The sequence below is a fragment of the Alosa sapidissima genome, chromosome 5, assembly GCF_018492685.1.
Source record: "Alosa sapidissima isolate fAloSap1 chromosome 5, fAloSap1.pri, whole genome shotgun sequence".
Taxonomy (NCBI): domain Eukaryota; kingdom Metazoa; phylum Chordata; class Actinopteri; order Clupeiformes; family Clupeidae; genus Alosa; species Alosa sapidissima.
Window position 1 is genome coordinate 33,404,529 of NC_055961.1, and position 12,426 is coordinate 33,416,954.

General features: G+C 42.2%; 1 protein-coding gene across 2 annotated transcripts; it reads right to left on the reverse strand.

The window, feature by feature from the left end:
- Positions 1-6,702: 6,702 nt before the first annotated feature.
- tnfsf13 (TNF superfamily member 13) lies at positions 6,703-12,115 on the reverse strand. 2 transcript variants are annotated; one of them, XM_042093737.1, is made up of 6 exons: positions 11,848-12,115; positions 11,544-11,643; positions 8,969-9,037; positions 8,753-8,871; positions 8,478-8,616; positions 6,703-7,998 (listed from the first exon to the last, which is right to left on the reverse strand). In XM_042093737.1, exons 1-6 carry the CDS (start codon positions 12,037-12,039, stop codon positions 7,889-7,891), a joined length of 729 nt encoding a protein of 242 aa, XP_041949671.1. In that variant the 5' UTR covers positions 12,040-12,115; the 3' UTR covers positions 6,703-7,888. The 2 variants fall into 2 exon arrangements, with proteins under 2 accessions (XP_041949671.1, XP_041949670.1); XM_042093736.1 differs by having other exon boundaries at positions 8,969-9,040.
- Positions 12,116-12,426: the final 311 nt, after the last annotated feature.

A 12,426-nucleotide genomic window follows, 5' to 3' on the forward strand; every position in this document is an offset into this window, starting at 1 on the left:
TGATCTAGTGCTATTGTTTCCACCCTGTGTCCCTCAGCGCTCCACCTCTCCCTTTTACTTTCCACCCACTTCCTGTTGTTATGGTCACTATCTCTTTAAAGTCTCCCTGAGTGTCTGTCATTATCTGTCTGTCTATCTGTCTGTCTTTCTCTCTGTCTGTCTCTGTCCATTCCTTAATGTCTACTCACTGACAATGACCTTAATGTTTGTTTTTGACTTTGATAGACTGAGATGGAACTGTATAAGAATGATAATGAATGTAGAGTGAATAATATTCCACATAACTTAGAAGGGGAAAATTACTTACCAAGACTTTTATTTTGTAGTTGCTGATTATCAACATTTTGCTGGCCATTAGACATTATGACTTTGTGTTGCCACAGAACATATAGCAAAGCATGTTTCCTGGTGATGGAAGAACTATGGTTGCCTTCATTGCTCAAGTTGGGCAGATGTGGGAGTGTGCATGGACATGGATTGCATATACACTCTCCATCTTGCAGCCTCTTTTCTCTCACTCTGCCTCTGTCTGTCTCTGATATACACAAACTCTCCCTCCCTCCCTCTCGGTCTGTCAGTGTGCCTCTCTATCTCTGTCCGAATGTGTCTCACACACACACACACACACACACACACACACACACACACACACACACACACATATGTACCTACATCTGCACACAAAATGTTCATTGAGATATATACACGTACAGACAAACACATGGTGAAGCACACCAGAAGAGGCAAATCCAATATGCTGTTATCTTTGAAGCTCTGCTGTCAAACTCCAGCTGAACTGTGGCGAGAGGCAGGGGAAACTAGATTCAGGCTGAAATGACTTCTGGCGTGGCTCTCTCAGAGCGAATCAATTTAATGTGTTGAAGAAGTGGATGTGGTCGGAGAGAGAGCGAGGGAGGGTGAGAGAGAGAGAAGGTGAGAGAGAGAGAGAGAGAGAGAGAGAGGAGAGAGTGGACAAAGAAAGATTGAGACAGAAAGGACAGGAGGGAGAGAAACACAGGGAGAGGAAGAGAGCAAGAAAGAAGGGGAAAGAGAGAGTGAAGGAGAGAGAACAAGTGGGAGGGAGAGGATTAAAGCAGGAGCTCTATTAGGGGTAAAGATCAAAGAGTGCCTCAGCTCCACTGATTCTGTTCACTGGAGTGTGACTGAAGGGAGGGAGAGCAGCTCTGCACAACCCACCAGCCTCACCCCCATACTCTGCCATCACACAGCATAACCTGGCACATTACAATAACCTCACACAACATCAGCACACTACAGCATAACCCCATACTCTGCCATCACACATAACCTCATACACTATCATCACACAGCATCACCTGGCACATTACAATAACCTCACATAACATCAGCACACTACAGCATAACCCCATACTCTGCCATCACACAGCATAACCTGGCACATTACAATAACCTCACATAACATCAGCACACTACAGCATAACCCCATACTCTGCCATCACACAGCATCACCTGGCACATTACAATAACCTCACACAACATCAGCACACTACAGCATAACCCCATACACTACCATCACACAGCATCACCTGGCACATTACAATAACCTCACACAACATCAGCACACTACAGCATAACCCCATACTCTGCCATCACACATAACCTCATACACTACCATCACACAGCATCACCTGGCACATTACAATAACCTCACACAACAGCCACTACCATACCATACCACATACTACTGCAACGCCTATCAGCACGCTAGCAGCATAACCTCATACACTACCATCACAAAGCATAACATTGCACATTATAATACCTTCACACATCACCACACCACCCACACACTCTCATACATTATAAAACCCTCACATACCGTAACACTACCCACACAATCTCACACATTATCATCATCACACTAGCAGCATTACCTCGCGCATCACCACACTACATGCACTATGCCACATACAGTCATTTCCTGTGTATTAGCCGCATTGTGTATAAGCCAGGGTTTCCGTTGTCCGGTAATAACCGGACATTGGCCGGAAAAAAAAATGAAATGTCCAACAAAATTAAATCTCTCCGGTCATTGTCCGATTGAAATTGGCTAATAATCCCGTCCCCCTAACGCAATCTGAATTTGAGAATAAGCCTTAAAATGTAAGCCTAGGCAATCCGTCCTCTGGTTATGTTTTTAAATGTACAGGCTCTACCGTTTGAAAACTATTAAACAACACGCATAGCCTATGCTGCATTTCAAATAGGAAACAGTTCAAATAGGAAGCGCACGCTTAAAACGTCCATGTTAAACAACGAACAAATGAGTGAGGCAGTTCAAACATGGCCAGACCCAGACAGACTAGCCTTAAAAGTTTTTTCAGAGGCCAGACGCGATGGATGATGATAAATTGGTAACGCCTGAAGCCTCAGATGTCCGGTCAACTCCACCACCACCAGATAAAAAGCAGAAGTGTCGGGCGTATCGGAATCATGACGTTGGAAGTGGAGTTGTGGGGTTGCGGCCTCTCCAAGACACTGTCATTTTCCGTGTACACTGGACATGCAACATGTGTTGTGTACCCAAAGCATACAGTAGGCCTATGCTTTCTATGTCTGTGATCTGCAGGGTTAGGGCCGGAGATTGCTGGTCCGCGCACAATTAAACGGTATCATTGAACCGCGGACCGAAAGAAAAATAAACTAAACATTTCCCAGAATAGGAAACATTTCTTAATTTATTGTTATCAAATAAATTATGACCTTAGTGGTGTGAGCGCTCATTCTTGTGTTTGCGCATCTGTGCAAGTTAAACAGTGGAACCACTGATATAACGTGGGTAGCAGCAAACAACGTAGCCTTTTTAAAACAATGAACGAAACGGACTCTTGTTGTTAATGAAAACATAGATAGCCTACTGGCTAGATCTTGTTAGGCATGTTTACGTAAGTTAGGCTAATGAACATGTTGCATTCTATTCAGCCTGATTATGTCATTCTTTAAGCTACATAGCCTGTCTCCAGTTTTCCTCAACTTGACTAATTAAGAAGCGATAATAGGATATTTGACCGGCATCAAAATGTCCGGAAAACGAAACCTCAAGTGACCGGCACCATTTTTTTCTAGCGGAAACTCTGGTATAAGCCACAGGATAGTGTTAGTATGTGTAGATGTCCAAAGCCCCATACACAAGCCACAGAATAAGGCAACAATATCAAACTGTTAATCTTGCTTCAAAATTGCATTACCTCTTCTTTCAGTGCCTGTACCACAGTTATGTAAAATGCTATGGTATGCAACATGTAAGTGTCAAAATGTTGACCTTACTGTGACAGAGCAGGAGTTATAATCCACATCAGCCACACATACCACAGATTAGCCACAGAATATATTGCAGACGAATGTCTCACGGTAGACAGTTCATGCCATCACTCACAGTGATGAGACATGAGGCAGTATATACCCCCAAACTAATTACACTTGGATCCAGTGTCATCATTAGACATACACTCATCTTCAATATGGAACCCATTCACTGCACTCACATAGCCGTGCTGCCATTTTAACATACCCAGCTTTCATACCCTCTCATTTACCAACCCAGCATGACCACACACACATTTCTACTTCCACCACCAGCACTCAGAGCGGCCCCCAGTTATTTACATTAACTCCACTGTACAGTCTGCCGATATACTTAAAGCCCATCATATGTTGGCTGCGGGGGAGCATTGTGTTGGTCAGTGAGGTAATGGCCAGGGGGCTGTCAGCGCGCACTGTGTGCCTGGAGTCGGCACTCGGGGCCGCGCGGCAGGGGAAAAGGCAGGGCCTTCTTTCTCATTACCGGATGCAGAAGTGCAGGGAACTCCCCACCCCGCTGACCGTCCGCCTGGCCTGCCTCTCCTGCCCGCCTGCCCGCCTGTCGTGGAATAATAAACAGATGTTTACACTCACGCAGCTTCTCAGCTTCCCACTGGCATTCCAGCTCCGCACTGCCTTTGTGCTGCTGCTCTGGAGAGAAAGCATGCCGCACACAAGAGATGACAGATTTATCGTAAAAGCATACCATTAGACAATATGGGTGCATGCACAGACATACATACATACTATATATAGATAGTATGTGCGTACGGCATGTAGTGTACTGTATGTAGTGTACTGTACACACAGAAACAGAAACATCCACTCACAGTATACGCACCACTCACAGTATACGCACACAGTGTGTGTGCGTATACTGTGAGTGGATGTTTCTGTGTGTGTGTACAGTGTGTGTGTGTGTGCATGTGTGTGCGTGTGTGTGCGTATAGGTGTGTGTTTGAAAATTGTGTTGACAGGTGTTGTATCTTCAGACATATATCCATTTGCCGAGGAAAATACTTTGTGGAAGTTTTTTTTTTCTGCTCTTGTGAGACTGGAGATTTGAATCAATGTTTCCTAAGACATTCTGTTCTGAACCGGGGCCCAGTGAGAGAAAAGAAACTTCATACTCTGTGACAAGCTCTTTGGAAATGGAGACAGAGGGGACCTTCAAAAACTTCTCTGAATTACACCCCCAATGTGAGAATAACCTTCCGATCAATAGCAACTTGAGCTTTAATATGACTTCAATCCTTTTGATGATTTGTTTAATACTACCTAGCATGAATATATTTTTTTCTAAACTTTTATTCATTTATTTCTTTTTATTGCTTTGCTCTCCAAGTGCTTTCTCCCAGACAGTAGCTGTTTTGGGGTAAAAGAGGCCTTCTGTCTATCTCTTAGTGGTGTCCTAAGAGACATGCAAGGACTGGAGCGGACCCAAGGCCTAGGTTTACATCGCCCCCTGCAGCTGAACACTGTGAAGTGCATAATGTCACACTGTGTCTGTGCATCAGTATCTGTCGGCTTGGGCAGAGCCAGACCAAAATACAATCTACATAGTCAATGAATTGAAGCAGGCTGTGACAACGTTGTTCTCTGATTTTCACTCTCCCCCCTCCTGTGTTGCTGTGGCACACTGAGGGAGAGGGCAACCTTCAGCCTCGTCTCGGATAGTGCTGAGTCGCTGAACTTTAAAAATATCTCTGACACAACTGGCTCCATTCTCTGTGGGAAAGGTGTCCGGCCTGTGGCTGTTTATCAGCCTATCGTGTGTGTGTGTGGCTGTGTTTGTGTGTGTGTGTGTGTGAGAGAGCGTGTATGTGCAACTGGGCGACTGTGAAGGGGTGATAGAAAGAGAGTTTCATTTGGGTCAGGGTGAAACACTGCATGGGAACCAAATACAGGATTTCAAATAATACACAAGCAGCACATACTTAGTCACAATGCGGTGACACCGAGTTGGCAGTGGCCCTATCAGCCACACTCTCACCCAGTCTCCTTCTCTTTGCTTTTCTCACGAATGCGCTTCACCAGACATCTGCCCATTTTCTCTCCCTTCACCTGAATTCCCCTCATTTTAGCACCTTTCTCTCTCTTTCTCCATCATCATCAAAAAACGTTTATCTCCTGACCTCTTCATTTCTATCTCCTTAGTTTCTCCATCTACCTCAAATGAATCTTGACCTTTCGCTCCGTCTATCAGTGCACTGCCGTGTGAAATAGTCCATCAGATTTGTGCTGTTATCTGTTTACTTTTCCTTCCTGTGTTCTCTCTCTCTCTCCCGCCTCCGCTCCACTCCATTTCTCTGATACGGGCCTCCCTATCTGTTTGCATTTTCTGGCTGCTCTGTTTGCTTCCTCACACGGTCGCGCTTAATGGGCAAATAATATTCAAAAACACACAGACATATGCACTGCTGGAGCCAGTCTGGGCAAATGTATTTAGTTAATGGAAACCTGGGTGAGCCGCCACTCCCTTTTCAGAGTCCCCTCTTTTGTGAGGAAGCTAGGATTGTTACACGCTTAGGCACAAACCTGACCCCGCCGCACAATAAAGGTTAGCGCTAGTCGCTGGAAGAGAAAATGAGAGGAAAAGGGCATAGCGCTCATTCACATCCAGACACGTGTTTTTGTTTCTTGTTTTCATCCTCCTTTCCTTCTCTGCTATGTTTGGTGCTTCTCTTAGCAGGGACGGAGGAGCCGGGGGCTCGGTGTGAACAGTGGCAGAGCTTCTACCCATAACCCCACAAGTCTCCAAAGACCTGAGGTGCTGACTTACATTTTCCTGCTGTGCGTTATCCTGGCCGACCCCCGGCATCCCCCCCCCCCCCCTCCCCCCATACGTGATGAGAGGGAGGGAGGGAGGGAGTGTGAGAACAGTGCAAAAAGAGAGGGTTCTCACTGTTGATGCTGTGAGGTTTTCATTGTACTGTATCCTTTTTTCCCTCAGATGTGTCTAAAAATAACTTGTTTTCATCATTTTGTTTTGTCATACGACTACGAGCAAGTATCATGGGGATTTAACAAAGATGACAATGTTATGGCTGCCAAGTGCACATGTTGATGGGTATGAATAGTAAAGCACTTTTTGATGAAACATGGCTTACTCAGGCAAGGACATGACAAAGATAGATGCTATTCGGGTATGACTCAGCAGAAACCACTAGAAAACGGAATTAGAACCACACATAAAGACAGGGCTAAAATTCTGCACTGCACTCTTTTGTATTTCAGCTGAAAAGCTTGTTGTCTGAATGAGTATGGGTGTTATAAGATCAGTGTGAACAAGTCATTATCCATACTTATGTACAAATTTACAAAACATACAAAAACTGGTCATATACATTCACAAATAAATAGAACAGAACCAGACGTTTTATTAGACTGTTGAGCATTCATGCAGACTATACGGTTTATGTAATAGGCTAAAACATGCCTGAAAAATTAGTTCTCTAATATTTCACAGAGTAAGTCCACATACTGGTTATTTGAAAAATGTCCACTATTTTAGCATTTAGTTACCTTTAGCCCTTCGTTGAAATACACTTGAAACTCCAATAATGGCTGAAGACAATAAACAGTGTAAATTAGAGGCCTCTGCAGACCACTGTTCTCTCAGTGTTGGCTGACAGTTCAGTTCAACAGGAAAATGAGTAATTGTCTGGCTACTCGCCATTGCATGGGAAAGCATAAAAAGCTCCACAGTGCCACCTGCCATGGAACACTGCTATAGCATAAACCATTAAATTAAAGAATGTTTGTGCTTATCCCAGAGGAAGTGGGCAGAGGGGGAGTAAGACACTGTGGCCTGACAGAGAAAGGGTCATCATGAAAGTGATACCAATTTCCTTGGATTTGTGTATCCAATTTCATCAATGTCACACTATGTCACAATGTTAAAAAATATATACTCTACTTTGGGCTGAAAATTTCCCCTGTTGAGAAATGTTACTTCCCCTGTTGGAGTATTTTACTTCCCCTGTTGAAATTTAACCTCAAGTTCTTTTGATACTGGGCCTTAAGATGGTGATATACTGGGCAACCTCTACAGTTAATGATTCGGAACCATGTAGTAAATTCTTTCTGTTTTTATCTGGGAGTCAACTTTTCACAAGCACCCAATCAGAACGTTATGAACAAGTCATGTGATCGGAAACATTACTCAAGACAGTTGCCTGAATCCTGATATCATGCAGAATAGCAGAAACAGTTACCATGCCATTCAGTAAGACAAACACCCAACTAAATCTAGTGCCAAACTTGCACCACTGTTTGGTCCCTAGGCAATAACAAGCTTTGCTAAACTTTACAGATATAATAACGTAACACTAAATATAAGGAAGCATGTTCACTTTTGAATCCGAAGGGGACATGCAGCGTTATTTCATCGCAAGAATTAGATAATTACAAACCCAAAAGTATATTCAGATGCCCTGAGATCTCAGTGAGATGAATGACAGATAGAGCAGCAGAATAAAGTACACATGAGTAACAGTGGTGTTACAGTAATATGAGCCTGTGAGTGTTAAGCCATGCTCTACTGTCAGAGGCTGAAAATGCCAAAAAACGTTGCGTCTGGAGACAGGACGAGTTTGGCTGACTTTCGTGGGACAGAGAGCTCAAGGACGGTTCCAGATTCCAAGAAGAAAGTCCCTGAAAAAGGACAAAGCATTACTCTTTATTTTGGTATTTCCTTCCGAAATTCCAGAGTTTCATACATTTTAAATCAAGTGAGCACATTAAAAACCCAAACAATGCATTACTAGCTGGTTGCAATGGAAGTAAATTCACACCGCTGCCACTAGGAAGCCCACAGGCTGAGCCTCCCTTTTTTGGTTGAAAAACAGATTCCTCTCGCCCTCATCTCCTGTACTGACCAAGTCTACACACTTGTTTCATTGTGCTGATCAAAGCAATTAAATATAAATATTTAAAACATTCCGCAAACTCTGACACAAATATATTTCACAGCACCACCCATGGGTATAAATTATTTCCACCCTTCCACCACAAGTTCCCTAACCAGACACAGTGATTTAAAAAATAATAATAATAATAATAAAAAATAACAACTTGCAGGCAAGTTGCCTGTTCTTTGGTGCTGTCTCGTTGTGAGCATTAAGAATACTCACCAGCAGTGTAGCAACTATTGAGGGCCGTGCTTATATTGTCAGGCATGTTCTTTACACACTTCAGAATTTTTGTGTCGGTGCCGTTGAGGCGTTTAGTGATCACGTGACCCATGACCCATGTGGTGCTCTTGTAGAGTACCTGCGTGTGGAAGCACAACATGACCTCCTCAGACAAAAAAAGGTGATTTTCTCCAATTACAGTCAATTACTTCAATTACAATTACTTCAAGCAAATTCCAACAGCTTGGCAACCCATAACCTCCATGTGCAGGTACCTGGCTGTAGATGAAGTAAGGCCCCTCTGTCGCCACGGTCACAGTCTCTCCAGATACCTGTAGCCCCTCTCCTTGGCTCCCCGCGGCCATCCATTTTATGGCTGTATAGTCCTCTTCATCTGAAAAGAGCACAGCTAAATAACACTACCAAAACTAACACTGTTAATAAAAAAAAACATTCAAAACTCATATATTTGGTGCTTTTGAGAAACGTACCATTTGAAAGAGAAGACAAAGCCTTCAGATGAAGGAAAGCACGGCGTCCTGCTGAAGCACACTGGCGTTCTGCTGGAGCACAATGTCAGGTGATATCCCAAACCCATTCTGATATGTACATTATCAATGTCAGGTGATATCCCAAACCCATTCTGATATGTACATTATCAATGTCAGGTGACATCCCAAACCCATTCTGATATGTACATTATCAATGTCAGGTGACATCCAAAAACCTATTCTGATATGTACATTATCAATGTCAGGTGACATCCAAAAACCCATTCTGATGTTTACATTATCATGTGCACTGGCAAGGTGAATTGGCTTTTGTAACCAAAGCATGCTTCTTGTGTCTGATACATTACACTGAAAAGGACTGTACAATGCATATAATTTAACAGCAGCAATACTTACAATGCCAACCATATTGTCGACAGCACTTTATGATTGCAGCTGTGTTAGCGCCAGCTACAACTAGCATAGGCTCCTTTAGGAGCATTGATGAGGTAATGACAGTCATTTCTCATGTCTGCAGTTTAAAATTCTAAAACGCACCTTTACTTTATTCCTACATACAACATTTCAGTGAGCTGTCTCCCACTGCATCATCACAAAGCATTGCACACCTTGCTCATGACATGGTGGCCACTTCCTCAATAATACAGTTTTTCACAATTGCTCAAACATATTCTTTGAAACCTGCCACCTTTTTCTCAAAACTATTAACACAAATCCCAAATCTCAAACTACATTCCCAAAACCTTTGCCAACCTCTGCAAAACTGAACAATTGCCTCAAAACGCAGTTGTACCTGTGCTCAAAACACTGCCTTCAGATCATCTCACAAAGCACTCAAAATGAAAACAATACTGAGCAGTCATTAGACACTACATCAACAAAATGGAAAACACAGTGTTCAGGGCAGCTCCAGGATAACGTTTCATTGTTTACAATACAGTAAAGCATTTTGCATCTAAAAAACGAAGCAAAAAACGATTTCATATACTCAACATTTAGGCTACTGTAAATCCAGTAAATATAAAGTACTGAAAATGGGTGTTTGTGTTTACAGTTTTTAGAAAAGAATGGAAGGTTTCAAAAAAATGTGTTGTGAAAAACTGTATACCAGAAAAGAGGCATTTCAGTATATGAGAAGTACATTGCAGTCTACAGCCTACAATGTACTCTGAATGCCTCACTGATAGTTTCTGTCCGTTGTTGATATGAACCTGCATTGTTCAGCAACCTGTTTACACTTATATTGGTTGTGTCACATCATGAAACAAGTGTGATCAATTTTGAGAAGTTGTGTTTAATGTATGACATCTGTGCTCTATTTGTGTTTACCTTTTGCATCGTAATGTATCGTATTGCACGAGAATGTGCTTAGAGTTTTGCAAAAAGAGTCTATGAGATCTGCGAATTGTGTTTTATATGTGAAAACTGTTTAAGGTTTTGCCAAAGGGATTGATTCAAGAAATGTGTTCAGGCAACGGCGAATTTGGTTCAGAGAATGGAGTTTAGTGTTTTTTGACTGTAACAGGGACTTTATTTGAGTCAAGCTCAACATCCAAAGATCAGTGCTGATTCCATACTATCAAGCAAAGCATTTAGAGATGTTTTGATAGATCTATAACATGAATGTCTAGGATACTGTCAATTGAACACTGGAATCAGACTGGAATGAATGGCTCAATAAGGCTTAAAGGACTGAGTATAAGAAGAGTCACGCATAACAGGTCTCAGAAATAAGATGGTTTCCCGGTAGAAAGGGCTAGGGTTAGGCCCAACATAATGACATACTGAGGGAGGTTGAGATGAGACAAGTTGTCAGTGCCAAAATATGACTACATCAGGCTCAATTCCCCTGTTTGGAATAGACAAGGAGACACAAAGGACTTCATGCTCCACCACACTGTCATCATTACAACAGTTTCATGACCTAAGCGACACACCTTTTAGCTATGGGATCTGGTACTGACAGTTTTTCACAATTGCAAATGTAAATTCAGTAAAAAAAATAAAGTATTGGAAAATATACTGGAAAAGACAGGCATTTCATTTCAGTACTGATGAGAAGTGCATTACAGTCTACAGCCTACAATGTATTCTAAATGCCTCACCTATAGTTTCTGTCCATTGTTGAACCTGCACTGTTCAGCAACCTGCACTCTGAACTAGCTTATATTGGTTGTCACATCATTTGAAACAAGTGTGATAAATTTTGAGTTGTGTTTTACTTGTAACATCTGTGATTTCTTTGTTTTTTTTCCACTTGTGGTTACCATTATGCATCACAAGAGCATCACAGTGCAAAATGTGTTTTATTGCATGAGAATGTGTTCAGAGTTTTGCAAAAAGAGTCAATGAGATTTGCAAATTGTGTTTTACTAGTTGAAAACTGTTTATGGTTTTCCCAAAATTCAATAAATGTGTTCAACTGAGCATTTGGTACAGAGAATGGGGTTTAGTGTTTTAGCAATTGCGAAAAACTATACATTTGTTAGAAATTGAAAGTAAATCTAGGCTATGTTAGATCGTCCTTTTTTGTTATGATATTTCAAAGACTCACTCCGTGTCTGGGTCTGCCGTTGCTTTCTTCCCCGTTTGGATGCCTCTCTTCTGCCTCTACTTGCACTCTGTCCTTTCGCATCTGTGTAACAGTCCCATACCTGAATGACACTGTCTAGGCTATTATTGCTATTCTTCTGGCATACCTCTGTGCATGCAGTGAATAAATCAGTGAGAAAACTTTGACACAACTTGAAACAAACGTTCTAACATTAGATGTCAGTAATTCAGATGTCAACATTGTTGTTGATGGTAGCCTACTTGTCAAAGTAGCCTATAAGACCTATATTTCAACCATCACTTACCGAACGCTTGATGATGTCCGTCTTTTCAACTTTCATCTCTAAAGTCATGAGATTATTCCTCAATTCATTGATCTGCTCCGATTGTAAACGTAACAGAATGAAGCAGATGCAAACTGTTGTAAGTGACACTGCGCACAGAATGACTGATGTCGCGCCACTCACGGGGCACACCCCAAGTGGTCTTTGCGCCATGGTATAGTGCAAACCGGTTTTTTGAAGCTCTATATGAAGCTCTTGTGTCGTAGATGCACAGGCAACGAAGAAGCACACGTTTCTGTCCACTTTCACTTTCGTGATGTCATCGTCATTGGTTGGGAAGAAAATGCGTGGGAGTATATTAGTCACTAGCTGGCCCTGTGACACATACCCAGATGCAAAGATCACAGTAAATTCTTTCATTTAAGACACTCTAATTGAAAATACCGGACCTAAGTCAAAGTAAGTAACTGCAGACAATGTTTTCATATTCATAACAAAGTTGCAAAACATTCGCAAATAATTTCCAAAACTGATCTTCTCTCAAAGGCAACAATCATTGTGGGCTAGATGGAATTCTGTGCACTCTTGTTTGTCTGCACT